This window comes from Aedes aegypti, chromosome 3 (assembly GCF_002204515.2).
Source record: "Aedes aegypti strain LVP_AGWG chromosome 3, AaegL5.0 Primary Assembly, whole genome shotgun sequence".
Taxonomy (NCBI): Eukaryota; Metazoa; Arthropoda; class Insecta; order Diptera; family Culicidae; genus Aedes; species Aedes aegypti.
Genome location: NC_035109.1, coordinates 6,249,874 through 6,272,878, shown reverse-complemented (window position 1 = coordinate 6,272,878; position 23,005 = coordinate 6,249,874). Strand labels below are relative to the sequence as shown.

The following is a 23,005-nucleotide window of genomic DNA, read 5'->3' as shown; positions in this document are numbered from 1 at the left end:
GACTTTCCAGGTCAAAAATAAATTTCCTGACATTCCCTGACTTTCCAGGTTTTTACAGGTAGTCGACACCCTGGGTATCTTTCTGCAACGAGTACAACATTTTTTTTGTAGGAGACTACTTGAGGGTACCACAAATCATATTAGGATGCATTCACATTTTTTGCAATTTATTAAATGATTCATGTAATCAGGGTGTCGACTCAAGTTTGAGAATGATATTCCCTGACCTTCCAGTCGTTTTCCAGGAACATTCCAGAATTTGTTGATTTATACTGAAATACAGTTGTATTCGAAATAACAGTAGTTAATACTAATTCCTTCTTCTAAATCTTCTTTTAAACGTTTAATTCAATTCGGTCCACAAACAGCTGAGATCTAGGCTACCGAAGTTGATCATTTTGTATGGGAAATCGAAAGAGTTGCAAATGTACTGCACGTAAGTTCAGAGCAAAACTTTGATTCTCTCAGTGTTACAAAGGATTTTCTATAAGCATGATTTTTTTTTCTGTTAATTTACTCACGTAATAAAAGTTTTTCTATTAACATCAAGGAGGAGCATCATGTGAATCCTATTGGAATATTTGTTTTCCAAACTTTAGGTATAGGTTCTAATAGATGTGCGATAGACTGTGAATACCTACAGTATACAGCGTATAGTACGACTACAGGTATGCGCTCGAAGCATTCGCACCTAACGAACTGCGATATAAATATATTGGAAACGTTTCTGAAGCCGTGTCATTCAAGCCTGCACTCATAAAGAGAAGAAAGCCCGTAAGGTAAAGGCACATAGATAAATTATTGCGTTGGAGTAAGGTGAAGTGGACATCAGTGATTTGTGTTGTGCTTTTATTGGTGTTTTCCGTGAATTTTAGTTGTTAAAATGTCCCCAATCAAGTGAAGTTAGTTTTCCGTCGAAGAGATGTCTGTCTTGCTTTAGTAATAGATGTGTGTTGTTCCACAATAGTCACGGTAATCCTGTCGCTCTTTGTGTACTGAAATAAAACGAAGCATACACACCATATGACATAGAAGAGGCGGCTGGAGTTTGTTCCATTCAGTGGTGCGAGGAAAATCAAGAGACGAAAAGAAAAATGTCGACCAACGAAATTGAGGAATTCGTGAACGGGGCACTTATATCGTGGGTAAGTGCCTATTATTTGCCCCAAGAAGATTGATGCGGTGATTGAACTTCGGGTTGAAAAACGACGAACGGATTCCTACAATTGGATTATGGACTTTAGGTCAAACGTAGGCTAAGCTCTTGCTAATTCATCAATATTTTCCAAGGCCATTGAGAGCCTTGACGCGAAACAACGTTTAGTGAATTAATTTGCAGTTTTTGCAATCAAAGTCTGTTTGTGGTGATTGGAACATTTAATCAGGAATTGTTAATAAACTACATGCAAGCACAGATGAAGTTGACTTGAAAACCATTGATAATAGTGAAGTTGATTTGTCTAACATCGAGCATAAATAAAGAGATTGGATTGGATCATAGCCCTAATTGATAAGTAGAGTCAGAATAAATCAAATTTTACCGTAAAGCCATGCAATCGTTTGACAACGAACGAAATCTATCATTGTCTGATTGACTATCGTTGTTAGGTACCTAGATGTTTGTTTCCCAGCCTAATCTTAATAAATCATTTTTGACTCAGTGTATTTCGATATTTCGGTTCTAAGGGATGGTACACAAATTATGTCACGCTAAATTTTAACTGTTTTGACCCCTTTCCTCCCCTTGTCACGCTTTTTGTATGAGACCTCTAAACATTCGGTTAAGCTTGTCACGCTTGGCTTAACCCCCTCACCCCCCTTGGAGCGTGACATAATTTGTGCATGAACCCTAAGTATATTTACAAGAATGAAAATAAACCCAATGTACCAAGTTACTACAGTGGATTGTCTTTAGAGTCTCTTAGGTCATGGGCTGGTTGTAGTGGGTCGTCGTTGGTGCGGCATCCCCACACTCCTTGAGTTACCTTCTCAGAGGGTTTGTTTGCAGATTCCCCCCTTGTAAAAAAAACAAAAGAGTATCTTAGGTGTTAGGAGCCCAGATAGCCGTAGCGGTAAACGCGCAGCTATTCAGCATGACCATGTTGAGGGTCGTGGGTTCGAATCCCGCTGGTCGAGGGTCTTTTCGTAAAGGAAATTTTCTCGACTTCCCAGGGCATAGAGTATCTTCGTACCTGCCACACGATATACACATGCAAAAATGGTCAATCGGCAAAGAAAGCTCTCAGTTAATAACTGTGGAAAGAAGAAAGAAGAAGAAGTCTCTATAATTCGACATTGAATGGACCATCGGTTCATACATAGATCACACATTCAGTACATCGGCGGTTTTAAGGGCCATTGAGGTAGCTATGAAAATCTACTTTTGCTATTGTTCTAGGGTAAAAGCCCCGATTTTTGCCAGCCTGAGAGAAAATATTTTTAAAAATATGTGGAAACCCCTGCATGTACTGCAAATACGCAAATTTGTCAGTGCTCATCGCATCAAAACAAAGGCGCCACTGTATATGGGATTTAACATTGTGACAGCATTGCTGTTCTGTCAAACACACAAGACTACACACTTAAACGAATTCGCCGAGAACCCAACAGCTGATATCTCGGTAATGGTTTGACGATTTTCGGTAAAACTTTTACCGAGATCTCGGTAAACTTTTACCGAATCTCGGTAACGTTCGCCGAGATCTCGGCAAAATATTTGGATTGCCGAAATCTCGGTAAAATAAGTACCGAGATTCAGCATTGAAAATTACCGAACTCTCAGCTGTTGGGTTCTCGGCGAAAAGTTTTACTGAGGTCGGTAAAATAATTTAAGTGTGTACGGTGGCGCTATCTATGCTTTCCATAGCGGCCGTTTTGGTTATTTGGAAGCTGGATTGAAATATTATATGTGAAGAATATTAGAACTGAGCATTAAACTTGTTTTGGCATTGAAAATCGCGATTGTTACCTAATATAGGCTACCAGAACCTGTTTCAGCAACATTCTTAACATGGGTGCCTGGATAGGCCAATCACATTGATTTCTTATGGAAGTGGATCAATTCTGACAAATGAGATGGAAGTTAAAATCCCATACAGGCATTACAATCTCATCGGATTATTTTGACCATCTTCGGATGGTGTAATAGTTATTGATGCAATTGTAATTAATAAAATGCACATCCATTCGACGATATGTTTCATAAATAAAGTTCTTCAAGTTCTTCTGTTCAATATGAGTAAGACTCAAGTCGATTATTATTCTAGTGCTTGATCAAATTTATTCAATGTTGGCAAATATCCTTTAGCGACGACAGGGGGACAGAACATTTAACTTGGTGGTGTAACGACTATACACACTTGGAAAAAACTACCGACTTCGGTAATTCATTTACCGAAATCTCAACAGCTGAACGGTCGGTAATGAGTTCGGTAATCAACAAAATTACCGATCGATCAGTAATTTGGATCAGCAGGACCAACTGTCAAAATTGCTGATTGATCGATAAATTTTACCGAATCAATTGAGCTTGGAATGTAATTCAATTTACCGAAAATCTGTATTTTGAAATCAATACTGATCCCTGGAATTACCGAAAAACTGTAATTTTTCAAGCCCCATTTTTTTTTGTGATATTTTTAAATATGTAGTCGATATAAAAAAGACATGATATTCTGTTGAGACGGCAAAATTTTTATTTTTCACTTAAAGATACGGTTCAATAAATTCTCAATCTGCTGGTACTTGTACCCCTGCGATGAACAGAAAGAAATCTTTGTCGGAAGGGTTTGACGGCACATTGAAGACATTGAAACATTGTACAAATATGCCAAATGCCTAGCCAAACTCAGTTTTCAAGCCATCTTCAACGGGAATATCTATCGGACCTCAGCAGACCGCACATCCAACAAACAGATCCGGTAAATTTCCTCGCACTACTAGCGACGGGGGCTCCTTACGAATGCGATCATCCTCCTCTCGTACATATTTCAGCTCTTGCTCCATTTGAAATTACACTTTCCTCACTTTAAATTTTTGGAAATGACTTCTTCACTACAGGATTTGCAGTCAGTTGAAAAAATGATTATGGCGGATTTGACAGTTCGTGCTGCTACGTTACCGAATTCGGTAATCAGCGCTTTGTTTACCGAAAAGTCAGCTTTATATTTCACCGACTTCCGTTCTTTGACTCATTTACCGATTTGTCTGTAAAAAATTTTACCGTATTCGTCAAATCTAAATAGAATCACCGACAGACGGCAATTTTATTCACAGCCTTCGGTAAACAGGCTGTTGTTTACCGAAACATCTGTATTTTATAAGATCACCGAATCAGATGTTTCCTGCAACTGATACCTAAATCAGCAGCTGCAACTCTCTTTATTCAAACCATAGGTATACCTTTACAATTCAACATCCTACACAAATAACATACCTACCTCTCGACAAATCTTCCACACTTTTACCTACGACGACGCATGCTTCTCAACCTGAGGTGCGACACTACCTCTATTCCAACATAAAGTAATTTCGAATGAATAAACTTATTACTTAAACCCTGAACTACATTTTTCCATGAAAACTTTTGTTTTAAATATTCCAAAAATTATTTGCCTGATTTCCAAAAGATTTGTAGCAACATTTTTGAAGCCACTTTCGATATTTCATAAATTATTTTAGTATAATGAAACTTGATTGATCAAGGAATTTCGAAGGGTGGCTTTAGAACTTTTGCTATGAATCTCTTCGAAATTAGTCAAATGGTATTGTGAGATTTCTTCATACTTTCAACGTGAATTTCTTCTAGAGGGCAAACAATCTTTCCATATTTTTATCCACAAAAAGATTCCGGAATATTTTCCCGGACTCAACTAAAAAAAAGAATACCTAACCTTCCAAAAGTTCAAAATTTTCCCGTGCATCCAGTTAATCATTGATTCTGTCAAATCTTATTCCGAAATATTTTGCTGAAAGTTCTACTATAACTTCCTCTATAAATTCCTTCGAAAAGTTTTCCCAAAAACTTTATTTCAAATTCTTCCGCGAAGTTCATTCAAAGTCTTTCTGAAATATTTCCAAAATATTGCGTCAGAAATTCTTCTTTTTTTTTCAGGAAACGTCAGAGTAAATTTGTTGAAAATCCCCAGGAATAAATTTTGCTTTTGAAATTCGCATAGCGGTAAAAAGAACTGCGAAGAAACATTTAGCAAAATAACTAGGAAGGGGAAGGGATGTGTTATGATGTTCATAAAGAGTTTTATAAGGATCTTCCTTAAAACTTCTCTTGAGAAATAGTTTCATCAATTATTGCAGAACCGTCGTTGGGGGTGAGAATGGGTCAAAAAGGGATACGTGCGATTTATTTTTTGAATAACTATCGCAATTTAACTCCAATAAACTTCAAATTTGGTGTGTATGTACTTTGGTGGTACATTAACAACTGTTAAAAAAAATTAAAGACAAATATTTATTCACAGCGGCACCACAAGTGAATGAAAAATGACCCAATCTCACCCCATAGAGTGGGTGACATTGGGTCACTGTAATTGAAATAACTTGTTTTTGAGAATATGATTTCAAAATCATTCACAACTGAAAAATATTGGTAAAAAACGATGCAAACAAGACAAAAAGATATCTAAGATGTTTCACAAGTATGATAGACCCACTTAAAAGAAAGATTATACTGAAAATTGAAGAGCTATGAGAAAAAATATGAAAACCCAACATATATCGTCAAATTTACATAAATTTTCTTGGTGTTTCTCTCAAATTGTCTTCAAAGTCTCATCCCCATTGCTATAAAGCCCATTCAGTTTCCCCAAAGGTGCACTGATTCAGTGATTATTTTAAACCTTCGCAAATCGTTAAATTTCGGTACGACATTCCACGATCAATAAATTTCAGGCAGAAGTTGACGTCATAATCCCAGTATTTCAGCGATCCAACTCATTTGTACTTCCGTGAGTTGTTTCTATAATATAAAAACACTGATAAGAAATCAAATTTAGAAAAAAAACACCCTTTTGATAAAAATTTACGATGTTGCTGCGCACGATACACAGTTGCTGGTTTGAGAAGTTGTCAAAATGCGTTGTATTGTTATTCAATGCACGGAATACTCAAGTATACTTGTTTGATGTTTCAGAGATGCTGTATTTAGAAAGAATAAACACATCTTAATGAAAAAAGAGAACACCCGGCACCGTAAAATGTAAAAAAAGTGGACTTGGAATTTCATTTACTATCGTTCGTGCTTGACCCAATCTCACCCCCATTTTCAATGTTTTAGACATTGTACCAAAAAAAAAACGATTTTTTTGTGGGAAAATCAAACAGATTCCGGAAAATACCTGTGATGTGTAATGAAAAGACTTTCAACATTCTACTAATACAACGATAGAGACTAGAGTACATGCGTGATACTTTGTACAGGAGAAATTTAATGTTGTAAATTTTATCTAGTTTCAACATGCAAGTTTATTGATGTAGTAAACAAAAACAACTATTTCTAAAAATGCATATTGTTATGAATTATGTGTAATAATATGTTCCCTAACATATGAATTATTAATTTTAGTAATATCAGCGTTATTAGCTGAAATATTTCACAAAACATATTTTTCCGTTTTGACCCAATCTCACCCCCTAGACCCATCGACGGAATCCATATTCTCATATTCTCACTGTTTGTGGGCATTTTCAACAGCCTACTTGCTGGCAAGACAAAGTTTGCCGGGACCACTAGTAACTTAATAAATTTATAATAAATTTATTTGGTCAAAAATTTAAATTTCGATTCTTGGATAAATTGAGTATATGTGTCTGAAGTTTGCCACATAAATTTAGTATGCATGTCTTGACATCTCCTATGTCCTATTACTATTACATATATACACCCATGTACAGTAGCATTGACGTGAAAAAGTTTATCACGCAAGACTTTTATGATACGAGTAAGAAAATTCGTTTTTAACAAAAGGTCGCGACCCAAAGTTCGGAAAGCTTTGTATTACAGTGTTTTTTTTATGCTAAAAGGAAGCGGCCTATTAATACGTAACGCTAAAACTGTCAATTTTCGACCACGTCTCCGTTACGCTTTTTGTATGAAAAATTTAACATTTTTGTATGAGCCGTAACGCTTGACCCTATTCTTCCTCTTGTAGAGCTAATTTGTGGACGGCGCCAAATCATTCACAAGAGAAAATATATAAATAATCATAATAAAACTTCGAGCTGTTAAGTGGAATACCTATCAGTAAATTAAAAATCGAATTTAGTACTATACCATTTAATTCGACTAAAGTATATATTCTTTGACAGATACGCATATTTCGACCTTAACTGTAAGGCCGTCTTCAGTGTCGTGTACTAGATTCGACAGTTGAGGTCGAAATACGGGTATCTGTCAAAATATACAAACTATAGTGGAATTTAATGGTATAATACTAAATTCGGGATTTCATTCACTTATAAATAATCACTTATAGTTCGTTGATTCAACACTTTATTGAGGAACTTCATACAAAAATCTTTTCATACTCCAAAAAGAAACACATTGAAAAATATAAAAAAGAGAAATTCTAGAAATTGTTGAAAAATTGCAGAATTTTTACGTGTAATTTCTTATTTTTTAAATTCAGAAAGTTTTCAAAATAATGCAAAAATGTCCTCTAAGATTCAGTAAATTTTTGCATTACGATTTTACCATAAGACATCCTTAGCAATGCTTTTAAAAAATACTGACAATATTTCCGCGTTAATTTTCTACAGTTCCTACCACAATAAAAAAAATTGTCCCTCAAAAAAAGTTTGCTTGGAGTTTCTGCAACTAGAAAAAAATAGTATCTACTTTAATCTGCTCTCCATAGTATCATGAAAATTCGGAAACGTTTTTTAATATAATAGATATAAATACCTTCAGTGAAAATTCACTTTTAACAGATTAAAAACTACTAAGCGCACTTTAACACTTCACTTTTGCAATAAAATAAAATACTAAAATCACTTATAAGGCGAGCAAATACCTTCAAACTCTAATATGATGCTTATCTTAACAGATAGGCCTATTTCGTCTGCGACTTACAGACTTCTTCAGTGTCGAGTGCTCGACTTGATTTTTAACGACGACTTGACTTTGAACGCCAATGATTATTCATTATAAAAGACTAAGAACACAGAGGTCAGGTATATCGTAGAGAATATTGTCAAAAACTTTCTGAAATGCTATGCTGAATTCTTGAACTTTCCAACATGAATTTAGTATTTTTTTTTCAAATTCAATTTAAGCTGAAATTATTCATCGTTTTTTTAGGATTTTTACCAATACTTTTTTGTATGTTTTACCCTTGAATTCTGATATAAATTGAATTTGGATATGGAGTGGTTTTAGAGTAATTGGTAAAGAAATCCCTTAAAAAATATTGGGATATCCCTGAAAATAAAAAAGTAGAACCTGAAAGAACACTTGATGGAATTTGTAAAATATAAGGAGGACATGTGGAATATTAGGAGACATCCTTAGAGTAACATTTGGAAGAATTATTATTATTATTAACTTTCTTTTCTGAAAGATTTGTAGATATATGTAGAATCTGAAGAGAATCTTAGGAAAAACACCAACGCCAAAAGTTGGAAAAACTGTTGGTGAACTTTTTGAAGAATTTTTGGAAAAAAATCCTTGCTCGGTGATTTGGGAGACCTCCTAGATTTTTTGTACTATTCCTTGGAGAAATCTTCAGTAACTCCAGAAAATAAAAAAAAATTGAGGAACAATTGGATGATATATCAAACTAACAATTGAATTTTATATGTTCTGTGTACTAGAGGGCCTTTCTGGAGAAATGTTACTAATTTCTAAAATCTCTGGTGGTATTTTTCAAGAGGTTTTTTAAGCAATTTGATAGAGATTCTACGAAAAAAAAAAAAATCTGTTGAGATCAAAAACGGCAGGAAAAAATGGTTGAATAATTACTACTAATCCCGGGAATGATTTTCCGTAGTAAATATTAAAATTTACAAATATCACTAAAGTGCAGCGATATAAAAAAAAATCAATACAAGTCTATGGTCTACGGAACTTGGACGATTGTGAATATTGCGATCGACATAACTTCTGAAAAACAAAAAAAAACCCGGGTCCCCCGCGCCCCCTCCAGAAAAAAATCCTAGCTACGAATGCGAAAATGTCAAGTTTGGCAAAGAAAGCTCTCAGTTAATAATTGTTACTGTGGAAGTGCTCATTGAACACTAAGTTGAGAAGCAGGTTCTGTCCCAGTGAGGACGTAATACCAAAAAGTAGAAGAAGAAGAACCTTTATGGATTAGATTTTTAAGGATTCCTAAATGATATCAAATATTGAAGTTGGAATCGAACCTAGAATATGGTTATCAAAAACTGTCATAAATATATCAGAGACATCTGTGTCTGTGAATATATTATGAACAATAATATTTGATTATCAAATTTTGTTCGGGAAATAAAAACTACCTCCTTGAAAAGTAGGTATTTCAAATTTCGATGATTTATCAATATAAAAATTGGAAAGTTAAACTGACACTTATATTGAGCTATTCGGTAATCCAATCCGCATGGTTATTAAATTAATTAACTCATTACGCGTGGTAAAGATGGACAAATTATGGGTGAAATTATGAAAAAAATCCACGTGCTCGGCTGGGATTTGAACCCAGGACTCTTGTATGCTAGACGAGCGCTTTACCAACTAAGCTACCGAGCCACTTGGTGACCCAACAACTGAGTTGGTTACAAGTTTAGAATTCAAATCCCTACAGACCACGCGGACCCCTTTCATAACCAATATCCATCCATCTCATGTTACTACACACGCGGAGCGAGCGAGTGCGATTTGTTTAGTGTTGAAACTGTTTGCCTATCGTACCTACATCGCTTCCACAACAACTGTATTGTGGAAGAGTAAAGATGTGGGAAGGCTATCAACGTGTCGTTCTCACTCAAGTGACGACATGACTACTACAGAGAGGCAGTACACTCTAATATAAACTGACACTTATATTGAGCTATTCGGTAATCCAATCCGCATGGTTATTAAATTAATTAACTCATTACGCGTGGTAAAGATGGACAAATTATGGGTGAAATTATGAAAAAAATCCACGTGCTCGGCTGGGATTTGAACCCAGGACTCTTGTATGCTAGACGAGCGCTTTACCAACTAAGCTACCGAGCCACTTGGTGACCCAACAACTGAGTTGGTTACAAGTTTAGAATTCAAATCCCTACAGACCACGCGGACCCCTTTCATAACCAATATCCATCCATCTCATGTTACTACACACGCGGAGCGAGCGAGTGCGATTTGTTTAGTGTTGAAACTGTTTGCCTATCGTACCTACATCGCTTCCACAACAACTGTATTGTGGAAGAGTAAAGATGTGGGAAGGCTATCAACGTGTCGTTCTCACTCAAGTGACGACATGACTACTACAGAGAGGCAGTACACTCTAATATAAACTGACACTTATATTGAGCTATTCGGTAATCCAATCCGCATGGTTATTAAATTAATTAACTCATTACGCGTGGTAAAGATGGACAAATTATGGGTGAAATTATGAAAAAAATCCACGTGCTCGGCTGGGATTTGAACCCAGGACTCTTGTATGCTAGACGAGCGCTTTACCAACTAAGCTACCGAGCCACTTGGTGACCCAACAACTGAGTTGGTTACAAGTTTAGAATTCAAATCCCTACAGACCACGCGGACCCCTTTCATAACCAATATCCATCCATCTCATGTTACTACACACGCGGAGCGAGCGAGTGCGATTTGTTTAGTGTTGAAACTGTTTGCCTATCGTACCTACATCGCTTCCACAACAACTGTATTGTGGAAGAGTAAAGATGTGGGAAGGCTATCAACGTGTCGTTCTCACTCAAGTGACGACATGACTACTACAGAGAGGCAGTACACTCTAATATAAACTGACACTTATATTGAGCTATTCGGTAATCCAATCCGCATGGTTATTAAATTAATTAACTCATTACGCGTGGTAAAGATGGACAAATTATGGGTGAAATTATGAAAAAAATCCACGTGCTCGGCTGGGATTTGAACCCAGGACTCTTGTATGCTAGACGAGCGCTTTACCAACTAAGCTACCGAGCCACTTGGTGACCCAACAACTGAGTTGGTTACAAGTTTAGAATTCAAATCCCTACAGACCACGCGGACCCCTTTCATAACCAATATCCATCCATCTCATGTTACTACACACGCGGAGCGAGCGAGTGCGATTTGTTTAGTGTTGAAACTGTTTGCCTATCGTACCTACATCGCTTCCACAACAACTGTATTGTGGAAGAGTAAAGATGTGGGAAGGCTATCAACGTGTCGTTCTCACTCAAGTGACGACATGACTACTACAGAGAGGCAGTACACTCTAATATAAACTGACACTTATATTGAGCTATTCGGTAATCCAATCCGCATGGTTATTAAATTAATTAACTCATTACGCGTGGTAAAGATGGACAAATTATGGGTGAAATTATGAAAAAAATCCACGTGCTCGGCTGGGATTTGAACCCAGGACTCTTGTATGCTAGACGAGCGCTTTACCAACTAAGCTACCGAGCCACTTGGTGACCCAACAACTGAGTTGGTTACAAGTTTAGAATTCAAATCCCTACAGACCACGCGGACCCCTTTCATAACCAATATCCATCCATCTCATGTTACTACACACGCGGAGCGAGCGAGTGCGATTTGTTTAGTGTTGAAACTGTTTGCCTATCGTACCTACATCGCTTCCACAACAACTGTATTGTGGAAGAGTAAAGATGTGGGAAGGCTATCAACGTGTCGTTCTCACTCAAGTGACGACATGACTACTACAGAGAGGCAGTACACTCTAATATAAACTGACACTTATATTGAGCTATTCGGTAATCCAATCCGCATGGTTATTAAATTAATTAACTCATTACGCGTGGTAAAGATGGACAAATTATGGGTGAAATTATGAAAAAAATCCACGTGCTCGGCTGGGATTTGAACCCAGGACTCTTGTATGCTAGACGAGCGCTTTACCAACTAAGCTACCGAGCCACTTGGTGACCCAACAACTGAGTTGGTTACAAGTTTAGAATTCAAATCCCTACAGACCACGCGGACCCCTTTCATAACCAATATCCATCCATCTCATGTTACTACACACGCGGAGCGAGCGAGTGCGATTTGTTTAGTGTTGAAACTGTTTGCCTATCGTACCTACATCGCTTCCACAACAACTGTATTGTGGAAGAGTAAAGATGTGGGAAGGCTATCAACGTGTCGTTCTCACTCAAGTGACGACATGACTACTACAGAGAGGCAGTACACTCTAATATACTCTAATAGCTCAATATAAGTGTCAGTTTATATTAGAGTGTACTGCCTCTCTGTAGTAGTCATGTCGTCACTTGAGTGAGAACGACACGTTGATAGCCTTCCCACATCTTTACTCTTCCACAATACAGTTGTTGTGGAAGCGATGTAGGTACGATAGGCAAACAGTTTCAACACTAAACAAATCGCACTCGCTCGCTCCGCGTGTGTAGTAACATGAGATGGATGGATATTGGTTATGAAAGGGGTCCGCGTGGTCTGTAGGGATTTGAATTCTAAACTTGTAACCAACTCAGTTGTTGGGTCACCAAGTGGCTCGGTAGCTTAGTTGGTAAAGCGCTCGTCTAGCATACAAGAGTCCTAGGTTCAAATCCCAGCCGAGCACGTGGATTTTTTTCATAATTTCACCCATAATTTGTCCATCTTTACCACGCGTAATGAGTTAATTAATTTAATAACCATGCGGATTGGATTACCGAATAGCTCAATATAAGTGTCAGTTTATATTAGAGTGTACTGCCTCTCTGTAGTAGTCATGTCGTCACTTGAGTGAGAACGACACGTTGATAGCCTTCCCACATCTTTACTCTTCCACAATACAGTTGTTGTGGAAGCGATGTAGGTACGATAGGCAAACAGTTTCAACACTAAACAAATCGCACTCGCTCGCTCCGCGTGTGTAGTAACATGAGATGGATGGATATTGGTTATGAAAGGGGTCCGCGTGGTCTGTAGGGATTTGAATTCTAAACTTGTAACCAACTCAGTTGTTGGGTCACCAAGTGGCTCGGTAGCTTAGTTGGTAAAGCGCTCGTCTAGCATACAAGAGTCCTGGGTTCAAATCCCAGCCGAGCACGTGGATTTTTTTCATAATTTCACCCATAATTTGTCCATCTTTACCACGCGTAATGAGTTAATTAATTTAATAACCATGCGGATTGGATTACCGAATAGCTCAATATAAGTGTCAGTTTATATTAGAGTGTACTGCCTCTCTGTAGTAGTCATGTCGTCACTTGAGTGAGAACGACACGTTGATAGCCTTCCCACATCTTTACTCTTCCACAATACAGTTGTTGTGGAAGCGATGTAGGTACGATAGGCAAACAGTTTCAACACTAAACAAATCGCACTCGCTCGCTCCGCGTGTGTAGTAACATGAGATGGATGGATATTGGTTATGAAAGGGGTCCGCGTGGTCTGTAGGGATTTGAATTCTAAACTTGTAACCAACTCAGTTGTTGGGTCACCAAGTGGCTCGGTAGCTTAGTTGGTAAAGCGCTCGTCTAGCATACAAGAGTCCTGGGTTCAAATCCCAGCCGAGCACGTGGATTTTTTTCATAATTTCACCCATAATTTGTCCATCTTTACCACGCGTAATGAGTTAATTAATTTAATAACCATGCGGATTGGATTACCGAATAGCTCAATATAAGTGTCAGTTTATATTAGAGTGTACTGCCTCTCTGTAGTAGTCATGTCGTCACTTGAGTGAGAACGACACGTTGATAGCCTTCCCACATCTTTACTCTTCCACAATACAGTTGTTGTGGAAGCGATGTAGGTACGATAGGCAAACAGTTTCAACACTAAACAAATCGCACTCGCTCGCTCCGCGTGTGTAGTAACATGAGATGGATGGATATTGGTTATGAAAGGGGTCCGCGTGGTCTGTAGGGATTTGAATTCTAAACTTGTAACCAACTCAGTTGTTGGGTCACCAAGTGGCTCGGTAGCTTAGTTGGTAAAGCGCTCGTCTAGCATACAAGAGTCCTGGGTTCAAATCCCAGCCGAGCACGTGAATTTTTTTCATAATTTCACCCATAATTTGTCCATCTTTACCACGCGTAATGAGTTAATTAATTTAATAACCATGCGGATTGGATTACCGAATAGCTCAATATAAGTGTCAGTTTATATTAGAGTGTACTGCCTCTCTGTAGTAGTCATGTCGTCACTTGAGTGAGAACGACACGTTGATAGCCTTCCCACATCTTTACTCTTCCACAATACAGTTGTTGTGGAAGCGATGTAGGTACGATAGGCAAACAGTTTCAACACTAAACAAATCGCACTCGCTCGCTCCGCGTGTGTAGTAACATGAGATGGATGGATATTGGTTATGAAAGGGGTCCGCGTGGTCTGTAGGGATTTGAATTCTAAACTTGTAACCAACTCAGTTGTTGGGTCACCAAGTGGCTCGGTAGCTTAGTTGGTAAAGCGCTCGTCTAGCATACAAGAGTCCTGGGTTCAAATCCCAGCCGAGCACGTGGATTTTTTTCATAATTTCACCCATAATTTGTCCATCTTTACCACGCGTAATGAGTTAATTAATTTAATAACCATGCGGATTGGATTACCGAATAGCTCAATATAAGTGTCAGTTTATATTAGAGTGTACTGCCTCTCTGTAGTAGTCATGTCGTCACTTGAGTGAGAACGACACGTTGATAGCCTTCCCACATCTTTACTCTTCCACAATACAGTTGTTGTGGAAGCGATGTAGGTACGATAGGCAAACAGTTTCAACACTAAACAAATCGCACTCGCTCGCTCCGCGTGTGTAGTAACATGAGATGGATGGATATTGGTTATGAAAGGGGTCCGCGTGGTCTGTAGGGATTTGAATTCTAAACTTGTAACCAACTCAGTTGTTGGGTCACCAAGTGGCTCGGTAGCTTAGTTGGTAAAGCGCTCGTCTAGCATACAAGAGTCCTGGGTTCAAATCCCAGCCGAGCACGTGGATTTTTTTCATAATTTCACCCATAATTTGTCCATCTTTACCACGCGTAATGAGTTAATTAATTTTTGGAAAGTTAGTTGTTCAGGATCTATAAAAAATACATGGCCGGAAAACTTATACTACTCCACAATACCCTATGTTTTCAACCCCGTTATCTCCTCAACTTTTCGTGGACTGTCCAACAAAGACTTGACTTCGTTTGTTGGTTGAATTTCATACAAGAAATGGATGATGAAAAACTACATTAATATTGCTTACTTAACTATAATTTGTGATCATAAAACATCGAACTGTTTAGTGGAATACCTATAAGTAAATGCAAAACCGAATTTAGTACTATACTAATTCCACTAGAGTTTGTATCCTTTGACAGATACTCGTATTTCGACCTCAATTGTAAGGCCGTTTCCAGTGTCGTGTAATAGACTCGACAAGTGAGGTCGAAATACGCGTATCTGTCAAATGATACAAAGTGGAATTAAATGGTATAGGGTCAATAGGGGCAGTATGGTCCACCTAAGCAAAAGTTCTTGAAAAGCATAGAAACAAAAACAATTTAATCGATTCATAAGCTTAATTTGTAGTTTGAAGTATTTCCTTTCATACCACAATTGTATTTTGGTAAAAAAAATTACTTAGAATTTTGTTGGGAACATTTTTGAAAAACACTGTTTTGTGTGTGACTCTACACTATACGGGGCGAAATGGTTCCCCCTACGGGGCAATATGAGCCATCATACTAAGTCCTACTATTTTAAATGGAAAACCGTTCGTAAGGCTTACTTTAGAAGAAAGGCAGTATATATGATAGAGTTAAGTACAAAAACTGGGTTGCAGTCTGTTTTGAATCATGAAAAGGTATGTTTCGCTGACCGTTCAAAAAATCATGGTTCTAAGAGCTTCAGTTTTCAAACATTATCGTTCAAATAAGTTGAACCAGTTAAAAATTCTAGTTTTAATTGAAATCACGTGCAACGACAATATTGCAATGAAACTGCAAAAATGACATGCCATTTTTGATTATCTATTTTTGTAATAAGATAGCTTTGACCGGCTATGACCATATTGCCCCGTTCCTAGATGTTTCATATAAATTATGTTTTATTGAAAATTTATTTTAGAATCAATACAATTTCGTGCGCATAATGACATTAAATAATGGAAAAACGAACTGCTGTGAAAACAATAAACAAAACTTTATGCAAAGCTTATTTTCACATCCAAAATCTTATAAGATTTTCGTAGTAGCATCAACGTTTCAGATTTCTATCGATATATGAAGTACAAAATCATATTTTCGCGTGGTTTTCACGGTGGTGGCTAATTGAAGCATACTTTATGAGGTCCTAAGGTTATCGAGGTCAAAAACTGTTTTTAAGCTCAAATGGAAGGTGGCCCATTTCACCCCGTATGACCATACTGCCCCGCATTCCCCTAGTACTAAATTCGGTTTTGCATTTACTTAACCCGTATAGGCCTGAGTGGAACCAAAAATTCTAAACCCTCACCGCTCAGCGAATTCTCTATGAATTGAAATGATTTTTTGTCAGTATACCGGCACACATATCTTGTTTCTAGAAGTGGACAGAGAAACGCGGAAATATTTCTGTGGCCAGAGTTATTCCGGTGGATCACTGGGTCAGGTCGGGTGAGAAGGGTACTGTGCGTTTGTGCCCCTGAAGGTAGGCAAATTTCAAGTCATAGATAATTTCCGGAATCGGCTATAATGTGGCCACACCATGGCGGAATTTTAAGAAAATTGCATCAGTGTAAACCTTTTGCGAAACGATTGATTTGGATAACTATGAGTTTTGCATTTGATTAATACTAAAAATGACCATTTTCGGGTCCCGGGATGCCTCCAACTTACGATAAAGTGGCCAATTTGTACCTACACATCTGTGCCAAGCTTATGGAAACGTATTTTACTGCACAATTATGTTTGATTTCTACTTTTCGAGAATTTAGTATCCAACAAATTTACAGTCGGTTCTTCCGGGCATTACGTCCGAATGATTTTAAAGGGTGCACAACTCTTCATTTATAACGTTGAATATCAGATCTTAATGATTTGTGCAAATTAAAATGATTGTCATTGCAAATCAATAAAGGTAACTTGGCATGTCTCAAAAAATAGCCCTTTTTTACCCGACTTGACCCACTGACCCACCAGAATCACTCCGGCCACAGGAACATTTCCAAGTTCCTCTTGCCACTTCTAGAAACTAGATATGTGGGCCAATGAACTGACAAAAAATCATTTGAATCCGTGAGGCATTCGCTGAATGGTGAGGATTTCAGTATTTTTGCTTTCACTCAGGCCTATACGGGTTAAAATTCGTGACCAAATGCTTGATATGCTCACTATGCCCCGCCTATCCCTAGTACTAATTTCGATTTTCATTTACTTATCTTATATTTGATCCGTATCTTGTTCAGAAGATCAAATGCTCATCAAAATACCATGCCTGGGTTCTATAACGCGATATGAAGATGCAAAGCAAAGTCGTATATCGATCCACACCATCCATATTTAGCTGATATAAAGCTATTTAGCGGCTCGTTAGCATTAAATTCGATTTACGATTCATTGGTTCTCTAGATACTTCAACTGATACTAATTTTTTTTTTTTTTTTTTTTTTTTTTTTTTTTTTTTTTTTTTTTGTATGGTATTCAGTTGGAGCTGCCTGACAGCTTAACTTGTCAAGGCTGAACCCTCGGTCTGGCTTTTGCCAAGTTTCCCCTCTACCAGGACCAATACTCAGACAGACTAGGCAATGGCGCCCACATGAACACTGTTTTTTATTAGTATTGTGACGTGGTAGTTTTTGAAAAGTACCCATATTCCCTTGCTTCTGAGAAAAGGAAGCATTATGAAAATCAGCAACTCCATTAGAATTTGTTTGAAATAGTAGTGTAGAATTTGTTTGAAATAGTAGTGCATTACTAATACTGTCTAGTCGAAATGGTTTTGAATAATTTATCATTCAAGTGCTATTCTGATTACTATTGTCTTTTAAGTAAGATTAGAGTCTTAAATGTCAAGTGTCGTCAAGTCTTAACAAAATTAGGCTGTTTAGTAGTAGTTCTAGTTAATTTCATTTTTTGTTGTTAAAAGTATTTATTGGTCATTACGTTCATATATCCTTAAAGAAAAAAGTCGCTTTCCTTGTCTGTTCAACAATTTTTCGAAACTAGCAAGTGTACCCTAATGATCGATCTCAGCGTCTTACTTTCCATAGTAATTTTTATAGTGAATATTGAAGAGTAAAGTTACCTTAGGCTTCTATTACAGTCTCCTACATGATTCACTTTTCGGTGGCAAATGCAATGCTTCACAACGCCTACTTTCTACTTGTAAATTTTGCGAAAATGAAGCTGGAATTAGATTATTTATACCGCTGTTACAAAAGAGGTATTTCTTATTATGGCAATGTAAAAACCATGTTAAAATAAGATTGTCGCCACTTATTTCTACTCAGTGAATCTACTAGTCATTTTCCTAAGAGTTCCTAAGTATTCCCTACGTCGTATATGATAACGATGTATCTAGCTAGCTAATAGTAAGAGTGGCTACGGATCATTCTGGTTAGCAAAAGGCAAACTGAACGTCACCAATAGTATTAATGTCCACTTCGAATAGATTAATTATTTGAAATGGGCATCAATTCTATCAATGACGCAGAATGTCCGTTGGATCACATCCGAGATATTATTGCGTCTATGCCATATGAATTATGACGCGGCTTTAAGCAAAAAATGCCAAAATGTGATACCACCACTACAGGTTACGCCTTTGGTTTCCATCATATGGGCTAATGGATTATGCCCTCCCATCGCGGCAAGGTCGCATAACCAAGGGGAGGGCGATACTTCAACTGATACTAATCCACATAAAAATATTTTTCTTTCGATTTTAGATTGAATCCTGCTTGCCTCGAGACGAGATCATTGCCGGCTATGTATCACTTCTGGACGGAACAATCCTTCATAGCGTGTATCTGCAGATCGATCCGGAACCACAGCACCACCCGGTCAAGTTGAAGAACGCCGAAAACTTATCGCTTTCGTCTGCACGTTCGCGCAACTTTGACGCCATCGTGAGAAACCTGCGAAACCTCTACGATGAAGAGCTGGGGCAGACCATACTGGCTCTACCAGACTGCACAATTTTAGGCCACGCGCCGGAATCTCGCGGGGGACTTGAGCAGATGAAACTACTAATCACCTTACTCCTGGGAGCAGCGGTGCAGTGTCCCAACAAGGAGATATTCATCGCCCGGATAAAGGAGCTGGACGTCAATACTCAGCATGCAATTGTCGAAGTGATCAAGCAAGTCACGGACAGCCAAACTCTGGTGCTAACGCAAGAAGCAGTAGATCAATTACCTTCGGATATGATGTGCAAACACATTGTTCGGCTCGCCAAAGAGCGAGATCAATATTATAGTAAATGGATGTCGTCGGTAATACTGGAGAACGAGACCATGAACAGCTCAACGTCCAAATCCAGCTTACACAACTCATCCTCGTCGGCGACCAGTTCGGCCAACACTCCGTCGACATCTTCCGAGAACAACCATTTGGCCGTTGAGCTGGCGGATTACAAATCCAAACTGCGAAAGCTGCGCCAAGAACTGGAGGAGAAGTCCGAGCTGTTGATGGAAGTGAAAGAGGAGTTGGATCACAAGTGCAGTCAGTATGAGAAACTACGCTCCGAAAGTCAGGACTGGTACTCGGAAGCGAGGAGAGCCGCCGCATATCGGGACGAGGTGGATGTGCTGAGGGAACGAGGCGAACGGGCAGACCGCCTCGAGGTTGAAGTTCAAAAACTACGGGAAAAACTGTCCGATGCCGAGTTCTACCGGACGCGGGTCGAGGAGCTGCGGGAGGATAACCGAACGCTGCAGGAAACGAAGTACGTATAAGTTAATGATTCTTCATTCGCTTATTAACACAGCTTATTAGTGTTTATCGAATTTTCTAACAGAGTACATAAAGAATCGGATAATACCTAGTTGAAGCTTTAACAACTGCGTAAATTATTGCATAAAGAAGTTGTTGGAAGAATTACAGACAGAACACAGAACAATTTTATTTGGAATTCCTTGAATATTTTTGAGATACAACTCAGGACCTTGATAAAATTTAAAATTCATACTGCAAATCTACCGAAAAATTCTCAATTCATCTCTTGATTTCTCCGAAATTATTTCAAGGGCTAAATATTAATCAACACTGATTGAAATTACAGGGAAATGCTGGAGGAGCAACTTCTACGATCGCGGAAGCGCAGCGATCAGGTGATGATTCTCGAGGCAGAAATCTTGAAGTTCAAGCAAATGCTAAACGACATGTCGCTCGAGCGCGATGTGGATAAAAGCAAACTGCAAGAGCTGATAGAGGAGAATGTTCAGCTTCAGTTGGCCACCAAAAACCTGATGGCCGGACCGGACACTGCCATGAACCTGACCCAATCGGATACGGAAGAGGACGCTCCGTCGAATGACAACAGCCTATCGGAACAGTTGACCACCAATGCTCAGGTAATGATTTGAGTTTGTCGTATTTTCTGATTGTATTAACGATGAATTCGTTGTAGTCACGTGCTCTGAAATTAGAGTTGGAAAATCGACGCCTCCTAGCGGCACTAGACAGTTTGAAGGAGTCTTCGTTCCACGAGAAATCGAACAAAATCCTAGAGCTGGAAAAGGACAAAAAGAAACTTTCGCTCCGTCTTGATCAACTGCAGGAGAACTGCAACAGATTGGCGCTGCAGAACAGTGAACTTGAAGAGGTCTTCAAGGGTGCATTGAAGGAGAACAAAAAGCTTCAAGATGCGCTTGATGCCAAGCAAGTTACGATCGACAAGCAAGTTAATGATCGTGATTTGGATCGGATACGACAAATTGACTTGGAAAAGCAAATCGAAAGCCTAACGAAGGATAAGCAACGGGTGCAGAATTTGTGTGACAGTATCCAACGAAGGACCATAGATTTGGAACGTTCTATTGAGAGTAAAACGAAGGAAGTCCAACAGTTGAACAAGCGATGTAATGAGTTCGATACGATAAAGAAGAAATCGTACGAGATTGAAGGAAAAGTAACTTCGCTGGAGAAGGAGAACATCAATCAAGGGAAGGACCTTGCCAAGTATAAGGAAATACTGGAACAAAAGAGCGTTGAACTTGATGAAGCCATTACAAGGATAGAACAGAAGGATAAGGAAATGAGTCAGCTTATCAAGCAACAGGAGGATAACATAGGGTTGGAGAAAAAAGTGCAAGATCTGGAAAAGGAGAACCAAGAGCTTTTATCACAAGCGAAAATTCAAGATGAAACCATTTTGACACTGAAGAAAGACTTGTACGATGGAACCTTGGCGAAGAAACGGGTTGAACAGAATTTGGAACGACTAGGACTGAACGAAAATGATATAGAGAAGAACGATTTGAACGTGGAATCGTTTGTCGAGAAGCTTTGTAAAAACCCAGAATCATTTAAAACCGTCCGGGAAATTGTGCTTAGCGTTGGCAAGGAGTCCACCAAGTCTGCAGATATGTGCGTTCTCTGCCACAGACAGGAAATTTACACCGTGGAAAAAGACATCGAGTTCACTAACTATGACGAAGCAGCTACTCTTAAAGAAGTTGAGGCTAAACTGGAACAGTTCAAATCTGAGAACACAGCTCTACAATTAACCAACGAATCTCTACAGGCGGAGAATGCTCGTCAAAAAGTCGAAGTTGCCACACAGAGTTCGCAAATCACTTCTCTAAACACGCAACACGTTGCCCTGCAGCTCGCCAATTCTCAGCTTGCTGCAGAGAAGGACATGCTGGTTAAGCAGGTCGAAGCCAAAAAGCAAGCTTACGAGTCCTTACAACACGATCAAGTCACGCTTCAGTGTCTCCACGAACAGTTGAGCAGCGAGTACGACTCGTTGAACAACGAGAAGGAATTGCTGAAAATTTCCATCCGGGATTTGAAGACGGAGAATCGCGATATGAAAGAACACGCCATGGTGCTGGAGAAACAGCTGGAGGAATGCCGGATGGAGCTGTCGTCCATGAAGGATGGTATCACGAACCTGGCGAATTTGAGAGCGGAGCACTCCAAGCTTAAGGACGACTTCCGCTGTCTGTTCACGAACAGTGAACGGCTGAAGCAGGAGTACAAAAACCGCCAGGAACAGTACCGGGCATGTCGCACCGAGAACAGCCGATTGAAGCTCCAGAATACCGAGCTGAACGGGGAGCTGAGCAACAAGGTGGAGCAAATAACGAATTTAGAGATTGAGTACACTAAAATGAACCAAAGATGTGAGGTGAGTAATGTTTCATTTAGGTAGTTTTATTATGGTTTGTTACTTTAGCTTTATAAGTGGTGTTGTAAGGCATAAATTTTCTTTCCGGAAGTAAGGATGAAAAGAATTTTTGTTTGTTGTTAACTGAGAGCTTTTTTAGCCAAAGTTGCCATTTATGCATTTGGATTTGAAAAACTGATTTTTCGTTATTGATGATTACTGATGATTGAATGATGGATTCTTGAGCCTTAAGACAACGTCGTATATCGTGTAGCAAATACGATGACACTCTAAGTCAAGGAAATTTCCATTGCGAAAAGATCCTGGACCGACTGGGAATAGAACCCAGACACCTTCAGCATGGCCTTGCTTTGTAGCCGTGGACTCTAACCACTCGGCTAAGGAAGGTCCCAAGTAGAATATACGAGTGTATTACACGCAGAGAAAACAGACGTTTTTGTTTCAAAAATGAATATTATTGAAATATTTTTTAAAAATTACAATTATTTTTGTTGAATATAAATATTAAATTTCGTTGTTCTAAAAATTTTAATTGTTGTTTTTACACCATACTGATGGGAA

The 23,005-nt window shown here is 38.6% G+C and overlaps 1 protein-coding gene across 1 annotated transcript in view; it reads left to right on the top strand.

Annotated features, from left to right (window-relative positions):
* The first annotated feature begins 735 nt into the window (after window positions 1-735).
* LOC5570311 (girdin) overlaps window positions 736-23,005 on the top strand; it is a 34,394-nt gene continuing 12,124 nt past the window's right edge. Inside the window, exons 1-4 of the mRNA XM_001653084.2 lie at window positions 736-1,145; window positions 19,038-20,035; window positions 20,372-20,663; window positions 20,720-22,444. Coding sequence (XP_001653134.2) covers window positions 1,095-1,145; window positions 19,038-20,035; window positions 20,372-20,663; window positions 20,720-22,444 — 3,066 coding nt within the window. The 5' untranslated portion in view covers window positions 736-1,094. The remainder of the gene's footprint in view (window positions 1,146-19,037; window positions 20,036-20,371; window positions 20,664-20,719; window positions 22,445-23,005) is intronic.